This window comes from Onychostoma macrolepis, chromosome 15 (genome assembly GCF_012432095.1).
Source record: "Onychostoma macrolepis isolate SWU-2019 chromosome 15, ASM1243209v1, whole genome shotgun sequence".
Lineage (NCBI taxonomy): Eukaryota > Metazoa > Chordata > Actinopteri > Cypriniformes > Cyprinidae > Onychostoma > Onychostoma macrolepis.
Window position 1 is genome coordinate 16,297,283 of NC_081169.1, and position 14,174 is coordinate 16,311,456.

The following is a 14,174-nucleotide window of genomic DNA, read 5'->3' on the forward strand; positions in this document are numbered from 1 at the left end:
ACATGCAGACTTGTTGGACGCTGCAGGGCCTTGTACAAACATCTGCGAGGGGTTGCTCTGCCCTCCCTCCTTCTTGGCCTTCTTTTACCTCTCTTTCTTTCTCTCTCTCGCTCCTTTGAATAATTCACACTTCTGTTCTTGGGACTTAGCAGCCTCTTAAGGCAGGAAAGGAAGGCGTGTTCCTCATCAATCTTTCAACCATGAGGGCTAAATAATGAATAACCCTCAAATGTCCTACAAAAAGCCCCCCAACTCATCTGGCAACGGCCTACAACAAAGTACCAGCCCTTGGCGTCGAGCCATTTCATTCCCCTGTCAATAGCCCTTGGTCCGCACTGTATGCTACTTAGAGCGTTTTCCAGTTTTAAAAACCGTTAAGCTCTAAGCACCACTTATTACATCATGTGAGAAAGTATTAAAAGCTAATGGCCAGTCTGTGCATTACTGATCAGGTTTAGATGGATGTGCCATTTCTGAAATGTTTGTTTGAGTTCATGCAGGGATGTTGACCCTTCTGGCCTGATCATTTAATTGGGGAGTTCTTGTTGCATTACTGTAAATTAGACTGGCTTCAAGAGGTTTGTTAGCTAAATACAGACCTTAGTGGAGAACATAGTAGAGAACTGATTATTCTGATTTTCACAGAGAATATGAGAGAATAGACAGGCCATAACAAATGAGGAGAACAGATATTTTGAAATGAGATATAATTAGGAGCGTTGTTCCTCTGCCCCTTTCATGAGCGTATATTCTACTCCATGACATGATTTAAAAATTTTGTTTACAATATATCATGAATAATTTGAAATATTTATGAAGATTTTCTGGTTAATCAGTGACGGGAAAATTCAGTGTCTTAGTGACTAACTGTTAGTGCCACTGAACATAAATGAATCATAAAACATTAAAACTACAGTCATATGATCAAAGAAGGCTGTGAAAATGAATCTGCATTGTTAATCCTTTTGATCTTTTATTAAAAAAAGTCACAAAAATCTAACCTTTCATTGGATAATAAGAATTTAAAATGGGGGGAAATATCATTATGAAATAAATGTTTTTCTCTAATACACATTGGCCACAATTAACGGCACCCTTTTATTCAATACTTTTTGAAACCTCCATTTGCCAGTTTAACAGCTCTAAATTTTCTCCTATAATGCCAGATGAGGTTAGAGAACACATGCCAAGAGATCAGAGACCATTCCTTCATCCAGAATCACTCCAGACCCTTTAGATTCCCAGCTCCATGTTGGTGCTTCTTCTCTTCAGTTCACCCACTCATTTTCTATAGGGTTCAGGTCAGAGGACTGGAATGGCCATAGCAGAAGGTTTTGTGCTCAGTGACCTATTTTTGTGTTGTTTTTGAGGTTTGTGTTTGGATTATTGTACAGTTGGAAGATCCAAACATGGCCCATTATAAGATTTCTAACAGAGTCAGTCACTTCTTGATTTTTTTTTATCTGTTGGTATTTGATAGAATCCATGATGCCATGTGTCTAAACAAGATGTCCAGGACCACCAGCAGAAATATAGGCCCACAACATCAAAAATACAGCAGTATATTTCATTGTACACATGGGGTACTTTTTATCCCTGTGTTCACCAAACCCATCTTGAGTGTTTGTTGCTAAAAAGCTCATTTTTTTAGTTTCATCTGACCATAGAAGCCAGTCCCATTTGAAGTTCCAGTCGTGTCTGATAACTGAATATGCTGGAGTTTGTTTTTGGATGAGCGAGGATAATTTTTTTTCTTGAAACCCTCCCAAACGACATGTGGTGATGTAGGTGCTGTTTAACAATTTTTTTTTTTTTTTTTTTAAGGTTTTCTGACCCCGAGACTCAACTATTTTCTGCAATTCTCTAGCTGTGGTCCTTGGAGAGTCTTTAGCCGCTCAAACTCTCCTTCTCACCATGCATTAGGACGATATAGAGACACGTCCTCTTCCATGCAGTTTTGTAACATTTTATGTTGATTGGAAATTCTTAATTATTGCCCTGATGGTGGAAATGGGAATTTTCACTGCTCTAGCTCTTTTTGTAAAGCCACTTCACTAATTTGTGAAACTCAATTATCTTTTGCTGCACATCAGAAATATATTCTTTGGTTTTTCTCATTGTGATTGATGATTAAGGGAATTTGGGCTTTGTTTTCCCTCCTGTTTATATTTCTGTGAAACAGGAAGCCATGGCTGGATAATTTCATGTTCATAATCACCCTGGTGTGCTCAAAATTGTGAATATGAATGGGAATATACTTCAGAGATATTTTACTCATAAGAATTTCTAGGGGTACCAATAATTGTGTCGTGTATTTGAGAAAAACATTTATTTCATAATGATATCTCCTCCTCCCCCCCCCCCCATTTTAAATTCTTATTGTCCAATGAAAGGTTAGATTTTTGTGAATTTTTTTTTTTTAAATAAAAGATCAAAAGGATTAACAATGCAGATTAATTTTCACAGGCTTCTTTGAACATTATACAGTCATGGCCAAAAATATCAGCACCCTTGGTAAATATGATCAGAGTAGATGCACCTAATTACATTCTAACTGAATAAGAGTTTTTAGTGTGTCAGTGTTATTTTAGCATTAATAAAAGCTACTTCAAAATATGAATAAAAACATTTTGAAGTAGCTTTTATTTTCATAGTTTTAGTTTTCATTTTATTTTTGGTTACATTTTGTTATGTGCTTTTGTCATTTTCTTTTTATATATATATTTAGGTTAATTTAATTAAATTTTTTATTTTTCAACTTTAACTTATTTCAGTTGGGCCTATATTTTAAATTTCTGTTTAGTTTAACCTTTTCATATAATATTTATATTTTGTTTCAGCTATATTTCAATTAACAAAAATGTTTTTCATAGTTTTAGTTTTTGTTAATGATAATCCTGGTTTAGATACAGCATGTAAAGAGTCATTTGTCATGAAGGAAATGTTATTCACATTGTTAATAAATATTCAAGTAAAGCTCTGTCGATTTAATAATTGAATCATTAAGTGATTAATTAATCAAATTAATTGCAATTAGTCATATACATTTTAAGTATTGTTAATTCTGCATTTGCATTAGTTGCATTAATTTTACAAGCTTCATCAAATTATAATAAAATAGTAGTAGTCCATGCTGTCTATTAATCAAACAAAGCTCTATCATGATTTCAAAAGACTTAGTATATTGTACCCAAGTTGTATTTTTTTTGTAACTATTATGACATTTTTATTGTTCTTTTTTTGTCATTTTGCAGCTTAACAGTCCCAGTTCCCATTCATTTTCATTGTCTTAAAGAGTATTTTGAATATAGTCATGTTGGTTTGGAATGACATGAGGGCAAACAATAACCATAGCTTTCATTTTTTAGGAACTATTTCTTTTTCCCTCACATTTCATTATTAGACAGATGTTAGTCGTGTTTTAAGTTCATATACAATCAAAGAAATAGTCAGAGACAAAGCCAGGAAACTGTTGCACAATATAAAAGTCCAAATTCTCCCTGTTTAAGGGTCAGGGCTGAAGAGAGAGCGGGGATAGAGAGAGAAAACAGAGTAGAGAGACTGTAGAGGAAAATAGAGGGGTTGAGAGAGTTCTGTAGGTGCTAATGATAAATGTAATAGCCTGTAACAGAGATGTACAACCAATGGAGGCATGTTGTCACAGACAATTAATGTCTCTCCTCTCTCACTGTGTTGTTTGTTTGTTCCCCTGGGCTTAGGTGCAGCTTAACTAATGGTATATGGTCAAGGACATAAATTGTGTGTGACATTTTGCATTAGCGCTTCATTACAAAGACCCTGCTGTCCCGCTGTTTAGCGACTGGCCGGCTAGCAGAGCTCAAGGCTTATTCACACAACGTTTTCACCTCGGTTTACCTCCAGGGCACTAGGGCTTACGCAAGAGCCAAAAGGGCTCTTGAAGAAATACACACTCTGGCACTCGTAAGTTGCCTGCCCGTATCGACGGAGCGGTACTCGTTTGACAACAAATTATTTTGTCCTGAGTGTATTCGCTTGAGTGTATCAGATCTTCTAATTTAGATCCTAGCACCCTGACTGTGAGTGTACAGTTAGTGTTTAGCGACATCTGCGCTATCTTGTGGGTCTATGCATATATAATATTCTCATATGCATAATACCACAAAAGGAGAACTAAGCAGACCGGAACCCTAATGTCAGAGAAAAGCAGCTGCTGCTTCAGAGTTAACCTTCTCTCTACGCCTGGGATAATGAGCTACTATATGTAGTATAATTTCATTGGGAGATATTTGACTCCTACGGTGCTGGAGGACAATAACAATGATTATTAAAATTTAAATTGAGAAAAAATTGTGAGAAAAGGCCCAGTTCGTGCGAAATCTTCTTTAAAGGTCTCCTGTCTGTGCATATATGGAGACGTTTTAGTGCTCTAGGTCCTTGAAGGGCGATTCATAGTTATTCAGTACGGTGTGCTGTGCGATAAGTGAAGGATAAGACTAATCTAAAGAGGCAGGGAAGCATTGACTTGCAAATCCAGCCAAACATAAATCCAATGGTTTTATCTGGTCCAGAGAAATGAACAAACAGGACTGGGATTCACAGCGCTGCTTTCCGTGTGAGGTGCTAATGCATCTGCTCCCAGGGACATTCAGCCTGTGTTTACTCGTTCTTATTGACAGCGCAACACTTCCCCACAAAACCCATTCGTATCCAGAGATGAATTGTATTGGTAGTGTATATATACTATAATTCCTAATTCAGTTTTTATTCAACTATACATCACAGTATTTTTATTTAGCTGTTTCAGTGGCTAGTTAGCCGCCCACTGCCTATATAGGTACACCTAAAATCAGGAGCATGTTAATGATCCCTTAAAATGCTGCCTCCGCAGGCAGCCAGCTAGATTTTGGAACAGAGCTGTTGTCTGGTAAGCTACAGTCTGAATGGTTTTTCTCTTTTCAATGCTCTCCTTTCTTCTGGTTTGGCTTGGAGTTGTACTGACCTCACCCTTTTGGATGCTTCACACATTAAGCAAAGCCAGCTAGCTGCAGGATACTGTTGTTGGACTATGAGTCTGACTTACTAACACATAGGCCTTTTCCAGGTTACTAGAGTTTGGGCGCATGTATCCGTGCTGTTGTGCCTCCACTGTAAATCCCTGTGTTCCTCCTACTAACAGTATTTATGTACAGATTCTGCTCGTTCATTTTGTTGAAATTCCCTCTCTTCCTCCTGCACAGCGAGGGCGGCTCTGATACCGACTCTGAGGTGGAGGACCGTGTTGACGGGGTGAAGTCATGGCTGTCCAAAAACAAGGGCTCTGCCAAGAACCTGTCAGATGATGGTAGTCTGAAGAGCTCAAGGTCAGTCCTGCAACCTCATTTCCCCCTGTTATCCCACAGAATGGTTTAACCCAAACCCAATGCAGTAAGCTAGAAAAATGTGTTTGGAAAAGCTAATTAGCTAACGCTAAGGGATTTTACTGTTGGTATTTTCTAGCTTATTCTCCCCATTGTCAGCAGTTTGATAACAGAGGCTTGTATAAAAGGGAACGGCTTCACAGGCAGATTAATGGATATGCCATTGGCCAATTGGCAAGCCTACCTGTGCCTTTCTGCTGAAGATGAATAGGTCTTCCCACCGGCAGACACTTTCGATGTTTTTTTTCTTTTTACCAGAAGATTTAAGTTTGGCTCTTGAAGTTCTTGCACCTTTTTAAAACCTTGAGAACTTCTGAGGCATAATTTCAGTCATTTTGATCATTTCAATCAAATCTGTAAGGTGCAGTTTTATGGGAAGTTGGCTACAGATTACAGTCTGTAATTTTTTTTAATTAACATTTTCTATCATTAATCATCCTGTGAAGGGATTTATAGTCTTTGTCAGTATGCGTTTTTATGCAATTACCTGAAAGATGTCCACCTAAAAGGATCTTTATGTCCACATTTATATGTAGATACCTGAGTTTATGGATTAACTATTGATTTTGAATCACAGAAACTTAAGAGTCTTCCTTGAGTGCCTTGTATTCCCTGCTGTCACTTCAAACTTTCATCTTTATTCTACCCTGTCTGCTTGGATAAACTTGTACTGTTATTTCTCTCTTTGGGTGTCAGTCATCTTTTAAGTTTTTATTCATGTATTTTCTCATTCTCATTCTCATATTTCCATCTCTATCCTCTCCTCCCTCCATCTGTTTGTCTTTCTACTCTGTGCACACCCGTCTGCCCCTCCTTCATCTAGATTTGCTGTAAATGTTGACGGAAAGGAGGGAAAAGAGTGGGAAGAGGGTAAAGAATGGAAAGACAGTGGCAAAGGTAAAGAGTTAGAACCCAGCAGGCCTGTGTCTGTCATGAGTTCCCTCAGCTACAGGAAACGCTCCAACATGAAGGACTCCATAGGAGGTAAGGGAGATGAGAGTTCGCTCCTCAACACCCTCAAAGAACAATCTGATTCCCAGGACCTCTCCTCTTTCCGCAAGAACAAAGCCAAGCAGGAAACTGAGGATGACTCCTATTCTGTCAACTCCTGGAGGAAGGCAGGAGATGATCTTGACGATCGCGGTTCTGTCATCTCTCAAGCCTACTCGGAAGCCGCCAGTCGGGCAAGGAAGGGCATGGACAGCCGCTGGTCTGAGTTTGATAAAGAGTCTGTTGTGTCCTCCGTAGCCCCGAGCCGGGTTTCCACCTGCCGTACTGCAATGGACCTAGATGACGATGCTATTTCCAGCGTGAGTCGCATAAGTTCAGTAAGCCGGCGTCGGAGCATGCCTCGTCTTGACGATCGCCAGAGTGAATACGGTTCACCCGTCAGCCCCAGCCTGAGTCGGCGCAGCCCAGGAAGCGTGAGCCGTGCCGACTCTCGCATGTCACTGTCTCGCAGCTGTCGCCTCAGTGAATTTGACGTGGACGATGATGCCCGAAGTATAGCATTCAGCGAGGCTCGCTCCAGCGCTTACAGCCCTCACTCCACCTCCGGCCGAAGTTTCTCCATGCCTCCGCAAGCCCGGACCACCGACTCTAGCCCGCCTGACGTCTCGGACGTCAAGCCAGTCAGTCACCGCAACTACCTGGACCCTGACCTGGAGGCCGCTATTAATGAAGTGTTAAGCTTCAAACCTATCAAGTTCAAGCGCACCAGCTTGGAAGACTCTGAAGCGGAGAAAAATAAGCCGGAGGAGGAGGAGGATGACCGGAAGAGCGTCAGCAGCTCCAGGATCGGCAGAGACAGTGGGCGCTCTTCCAGCTTGCGCCGCTCTGCTTCAGCCGTGGACTTCATGCGTTCCAGCAGTAGCCTCAGCACCCGCAGCAGCCGAAGCAAGAAGAGCAAGAGCAAGAAGAAGAAGAAGAGGAGAAGCCACAGCTCAGAATCAGACAGCTCTGACGATGACCGCAAGAAGAAGAGCTCCAAGAAGAAGAGTAAGAAGTCCAAGAAGAAGTCCAAGAAAGAGTCTTCGTCTTCCTCCTCATCCTCGGAGTCTGAGTCTAGCACAGAATCGGACTCCAGTTCAGGAGCGTCCACTATTTCTTACAGAAGCTCCAGCAGTATCAAAAAAGCCCCTGGCAGGCAGGCCTCAGGCTCTGAGGGAGAGCTGGAGCCCGAAGGCCCCTCTGAAGGAGCTCCCCCAATGTCTAAGAAAGAGGAGAAGAAGAGGAAGAAGAAAGTAGACAATCTTATGATGAAGTACCTGTACAAGCCTGACAGTGACTAAAGATGGCAGTAGGTGATACCTGGTGTGGAGTGAAGGAATGCAACAAGCATGGTGTTAAACTAATACTCAAGTACCTCAGTACCGTCTGATATCATTCATTGTGTTTTACCATAACTTTACTCTCTACTTTCAGTTTTTCTTTACACTGTGTTGATTCACTTTGTTACTCACACACATTTTTGAGTGATTTTTGTAGTTCTTTATCAGTAGTTCTCAACCTTTTTGACTTGAAGGCCTTCCTGTCTAAGCTAATATGTAGCTCTAAATAACTAAATTTATATCATTTAAGACTTATTGGGGCCCCCTAGAAGTTTTCTGAAGCCTCCTGGTTGAGAACCACTGCTCTATATCATTCACTGAATGTCTTTGTGATGTAGTATCTCAAAATAAGTGTAACTAAAGTCGGTTAGAAATTCTTTCCTTGGTCTTGGACATAATTAAACAGAAAATCGATTAGGACTGCTTGCCAGCAATTAACCTGAAGTTTGTATTATTATGACAAAGGGAAGATAAGAGTCGGTGACATGAAAACTTATCGTTGACTTTTGGAAGAGGGTGAGGTATTCATGCTTTCTCTACATCGCTCTGTTCACTTTTGTATAATTAGAGGACACAGTTCATTTATATGTTAATTCACTGATAAGATTATGAGTAGACATCAAGAATATTACAAGTTGTTTAAAATAGACCACAGATTTTTATAGTAAGGGATTTTTAATACATCATTTTTATTTGAATTCAACTCTGTACTGGCTTGACTATTTATAGTCAAACAGCGAGAGGCTTGACTGCGATGGCACCTAAATCAGTACTAGTAATATATTGCTACTGTATCAGTTATCAGTAGATATTAGTTATTTGTTATTGTACTGGATATTTAAAGGGATAGTTCACCCAAAAATGAAAATTCTGTCATTAATTACTCACCCTCATGTCGTTCCAAACTCGTAAAACCTTTGTTCTTCGGAGCACAAATTAAGATATTTTTGATGAAATCTGAGAGCTTTCTGACTCTGCATAGACAGAAACGCAACTGAAAAGTTCAAGGCCCAGAAAGGTAGTAAGGACATCATTAAAACAGTCCATGTGACATCAGTGGTCCAACGTAATTTTAGTTTTTGTTTAGTGTTTAACTTTTTCATTTATTTAGACAAAATAGTATAGAATTTTAATATCAGCCATAACACACAAATTTTGGTATTTTCTTGGTATTTTTTGCTGTTTGCTTGTACAACTTCACTAACAATTATCCAATAAGGTGATGTTTCAGAGCACTACACTCGGTGTGATTTGCATGTGATTTGTGTGGCTGCACCTCTAATGCATCACCAAAGATGATACTGAATTATAGGGCCTGTTAAATATTGTTACCCCACTTTCTGAATTTTGATAACCCAGCGTTCCTTCAGAGATAATCCTCTTTGGTCTCTCTTTCCACATGCTGATCCTAATCAAAGCTTCTCTATCTCCCCCTCCAGCCCACCCTCCAGTCGCAGACGCTTCTGCCTTGACAGATCTGACGAGGAAGAGGAAGAAGAAAAAGAGGAAGGGAGCACGGGCCGAAGCACCTACCGCGCCCGCTACAAACGCAGCAGCTACCTGAACGACAGCGATGGCGAGACCACCGCGTAGCCGCCCCCCTCCCACCCCGCACACACATTCACATGCACTCACGTTCACAAAAAGGAGGACTTCATATCAGTGTCTTCCTTGAACTCAGATCCAGGATTTCAGCGAGAGAGGAGCATGATGGGACGCACTCTGGCAAAGATATACCCCTCATTTCTTTTGACTTGTTAATTAGTATTATGATTTCACATGTGCTTTGTGTTTAGAGCTTTAAAAGGTTTGTACAGCATCATGAATCTCAGCACTGTTGACTCTTTCCTCTTTGTGTGCTTTTACTTCTGACGTTCTTCCTCTTCCTTTCTAAATGAGCAGTGACTTTACCAAACACCGTGCTTGCATTCGTACTCTGGTCAGGATTCGGTAATGGATATTGTTTGAGGCAACACGCTACAGCCTCTTGCATGGTCAGGCCTGAGCCAAAGATACATGGCATTGTGTAAACGTGAAATCGCTGGATTTTTCTGTTGTGCTAGATTTAAAAGAAAAGAAAACCAAGATAAAAAGGCAAAGAAAATATTGTATTACCAAAATTAATGAATTAGCAAATTAGTTTTTCACTCTTGAGTCGAGGTGGGATTGATTTAAGACCACCTTCCTCTCCATCTTCGCTTTCACATGGTGAAGGATTCATGTTTTTTTGCTCAAGTAAGAGAGGAAGTCCATTTCTCCTCTCTGCCTTCACTTTGTTTTGATGTTTTATGTGGAGAGGAAAAAAGCGATCAGGTCAATGATACGAGACGAGGGCAGCGTTTCAGGATGTTCAAGTCTGGACTCTCAAGCCTTTTTTTTTTCTTCTCCGTAATATGCCTGTCTTGTTCTGTTTTGACTGAATTGACTAAGTGCTTGCTCATAGTAGACCTTGTATGGCTCAGTGGTTTATTCCCACACTTTTTTGTTGTGGTTGTTGTTGTTGTTGTTGTTGTTCTCAGGCTTTTTTGTTTTGGTTATCATAGATGTCTGGCTTTCCCAAGGGAACGTCCATGATCTTTGCTATATGGGGCATTGTGGTAATTTATCATCCAACTCCACCAATACTGGATAAACCGCTTCAAAGTTGCTTTTTGCGCTGATGTTATGCAACCAGAAGCACGAGATGAAGACGTTTGACAGAACCGATACTGTGAAATCCCAGCTTCCCTGCGGCATGTCGTCACATTGGATTCATCAGTATTTTTGGCCTTACCTAATGACTTTGAGACTCACTTGAACCCATACGGACACGCACCCCTCCGATTTCCATTGTTGCCTTCTGTTGTTTTATTGTTCTGCTTTCATTGTAGTATTTATGATCTAGCATTGATGATTGAGCGAAGCTGCCAAAATATAAAGCAACAGCATATGAAATGGCAATGAAAGGATGTCATTGCTTCTCTTTGATTTTTAAAGGGAGATCGCGTGTGTATTTTACATGGTTTTATAGACCCTCTGCAAAGGTCAACCACTTTATCCTCTTTTCTATGCAGTCAATATTGATTTTAATATGAAAAATGAGCATTTTATGATGTTTCTGGCGAATTAAAACACGTGGCAACAAGATGCATAACGTTTGCTGGCTGTACACATTAATATAAAAATATATAAATATCTGTATGATTCATTCTAGCTTTCAAAATAGCTAATGTTTATTTTCTTTATTGAATAAATGACCACTTGATAAGTAATAATTTTTGCATTACAGTTTAATATATTGTAAATAAATGATGGTGATTGTTTAGACTTGTTTCAACATGCTTATTTCATAATGCATTTTTTTTATTAGCAGACACAAAAGGAAAAAATAATTTCACCGTGTTCAAGATTTCTCACATTTTAAAGCTGCAGTGTAATATTTCTGCATCATTAGTGGCATAAAAGATAATTTTTTTCAGTGAAATGATTTCAATAAAAAATTAAATAAAAAATAAACAATAATGAGATGGTTCATCTTAAGAGGTTTATCTTTAAATAATTAATTTATTGCAATAAATAATTGAAGTTTTCTAAATGGGTTTCATTAAACCTTTCATTATTTGAATTTATTTATTTATTTTTTTCATTATTTGCTGTAGGTTGAGCATATAAATGTCTCTTCTCAACTCTGTTTAAAAAAGTTACACACAACAGCTTAATTTTTTTCTTATTCATCCAAAGCTTTTATATTTTAATTTATCATGTTAGTAGGAAGATCAGTTCTGCAATATTTGTCATTTCTGTAAGAGCAACACATTAATAGTGCGTTCTTCTCAGAGATCAGGTGAAATATCTGAATGGAGCCTTAAATTTCAGTATTAAAATCCAAAATATGCAGCCAAATTACACAGAGTACAAAAGCCCGGCCTATGGTTCATATTCAACAAGCTTTTCTTTTCCATTGGCTGTTTGCTTCATTGCACAATACGAAGGCTTGCAGTAATCTGTATGAGCTAACAATAGGAAAGGCAGCTTACTGGGCGCAGTGCAGCTTGAGCTTTCCATTGGCTCCATCAGTGCAGTCAAAGCAGAGAAGTAGGTGAGATGAGTGTGAGCCAACAGCAGTCCTCTGCAAAATAAACCAGCATTTTATCTTAAAACACATTCAAATAAATGCTGATGGTAGGCCAAAATTATCTTGCCTAAAAGCTAACAATTACGATCCATATTTAAACTACCCATTCAATAAATAATTGCTATCTTGAACACACATTTGAATGTACTTTTCTATGTCTTATGGATTATATGCAGATTTGCTTCAACAGAAACATCTACAGTACAAATAACATGCTGTTTTTTTTTTAAGAGTCTGACCTTTTATAGCCATTTATAAATGCAGGTTTTAAGCTTCAATTTTTTTTATAATGGACTGTTATTATGACAGCAGTACAAATCAATACAATAATATGGCCTTGCATAACGTATAGTGCTTTTTAAAAACACTGTCAGTCTGGGTGCTGCGGTCTTTTCACAGGAGTGTCCTTGCATTGTGTTACACAAACCCCTGCTGTGCAGATAAATTGAACTTATAGATAAGATGGCAATGCTTCACATCAAACCAGTGTCTGTAAGACACGTCTTCTCAAAACCTATATTCAATTAATTAATTAATTTTTTTATTTCATATTGTTGGAATTTTCAAAATAATTCATGGATTTTAACTATTATTATTGTTGTTGTTGTCGTTATTATTATTATTATTGATAATATTAATAGTGTTGTTGTTATTGTTGCTGTTATTTTTATAATAAAATTGATATAAATTAAAAGTTATATAATTAATTGCATAATATAAATTATTAAATTATTGAATTAAATTATTATTTATGAAACAATGTATATCAATTCTAAAATTATATAAATAAAACATTCTTAAACATTTTATAAATGGTAATATTATTAAAATTTAGAATTTATATCCATTTTATTTTATTAAATAATGTGTGTGTAAATATAATCATTTTATTTTATTTTATTTTAATAAAACAAATTAAAAAGACAAAGACAAATCCTTATTTAAAATCTACAAATCTTAATCTCAATGGTTGAAAATGGGGAAAATATCATTATGAAATAAATGTTTTCTCAAATACACGTTGGACACAATTATTGGCACTCCTAGATTCTTTAAATAAGTAAAATATCTCTGAAGTATACACACACACACACACATATATATATATATATATATATATATATATATATATACACACACACACACACACACACACACACACACACACACACACACATATATATATGTATGTATATATATATATATATATATATATATATATATATATATATATATATGTATATATGTATGTGTGTGTGTGTGTGTGTGTATACTTCAGAGATATTTTACTTATTTAAAGAATCTAGGAGTGCCAATAATTGTGTCCAACGTGCATTTGAGAAAAACATTTATTTCATAATGATATTTTCCCCCATTTTAAATTTATTATCCAATGAAAGGTTAGATGTGTGAATTTTTAAAATAAAAGATCAAAAGGATTAACAATGCAGATTCATTTTTACAGCCGCCTTTGATCATATTTACCAAGGGTGCCAATATTTTTGGCCATGACACTATATACAGTGGGTACGGAAAGTATTCAGACCCCCTTAAATTTTTCACTCTTTGTTATATTGCAGCTATTTGCTAAAATCATTTAAGTAATTTTTTTTTCCCCCTCAATGTACACACAGCACCCCATATTGACAGAAAAACACAGAATTGTTGACATTTTTGCAGATTTATTAAAAAAGAAAAACTGAAATATCACATGGTCCTAAGTATTCAGACCCTTTGCTGTGACACTCATATATTTAACTCAGGTGCTGTCCATTTCTTCTGATCATCCTTGAGATGGTTCTACACCTTCATTTGAGTCCAGCTGTGTTTGATTTATACTGATTGGACTTGATTGGGAAAGCCAGACACCTGTCTATATAAGACCTTACAGCTCACAGTGCATGTCAGAGCAAATGAGAATCATGAGGTCAAAGGAACTGCCTGAAGAGCTCAGAGACAGAATTGTGGCAAGGCACAGATCTGGCCAAGGTTACAAAAAATTTCTGCTGCACTTAAGGTTCCTAGGAGCACAGTGGCCTCCTTAATCCTTAAATGGAAGACGTTTGGGATGACCAGAACCCTTCCTAGAGCTGGCCATCCGGCCAAACTGAGCTATCAGGGGAGAAGAGCCTTGGTGAGAGAGGTAAAGAACCCCCCAAAGATCACTGTGGCTGAGCTCCAGAGATGCAGTCGGGAGATGGGAGAAAGTTGTAGAAAGTCAACCATCACTGCAGCCCTCCACCAGTCGGGGCTTTATGGCAGAGTGGCCCGACAGAAGCCACATGAAAGCCCGCATGGAGTTTGCTAAAAAACACCTGAATCAGATTCTCT

General features: G+C 38.1%; 1 protein-coding gene across 1 annotated transcript in view; it reads left to right on the plus strand.

Moving 5' to 3' along the window:
• The window catches only part of LOC131520887 (unconventional myosin-XVIIIa-like), a 75,396-nt gene extending 66,088 nt beyond the window's left edge, over positions 1-9,308 (plus strand). Inside the window, 3 exon segments of the mRNA XM_058745408.1 lie at positions 5,220-5,342; positions 6,223-7,698; positions 9,169-9,308. Of these exon segments, the coding sequence (XP_058601391.1) occupies positions 5,220-5,342; positions 6,223-7,690 (1,591 nt within the window). The 3' untranslated portion in view covers positions 7,691-7,698; positions 9,169-9,308.
• Positions 9,309-14,174: the final 4,866 nt, after the last annotated feature.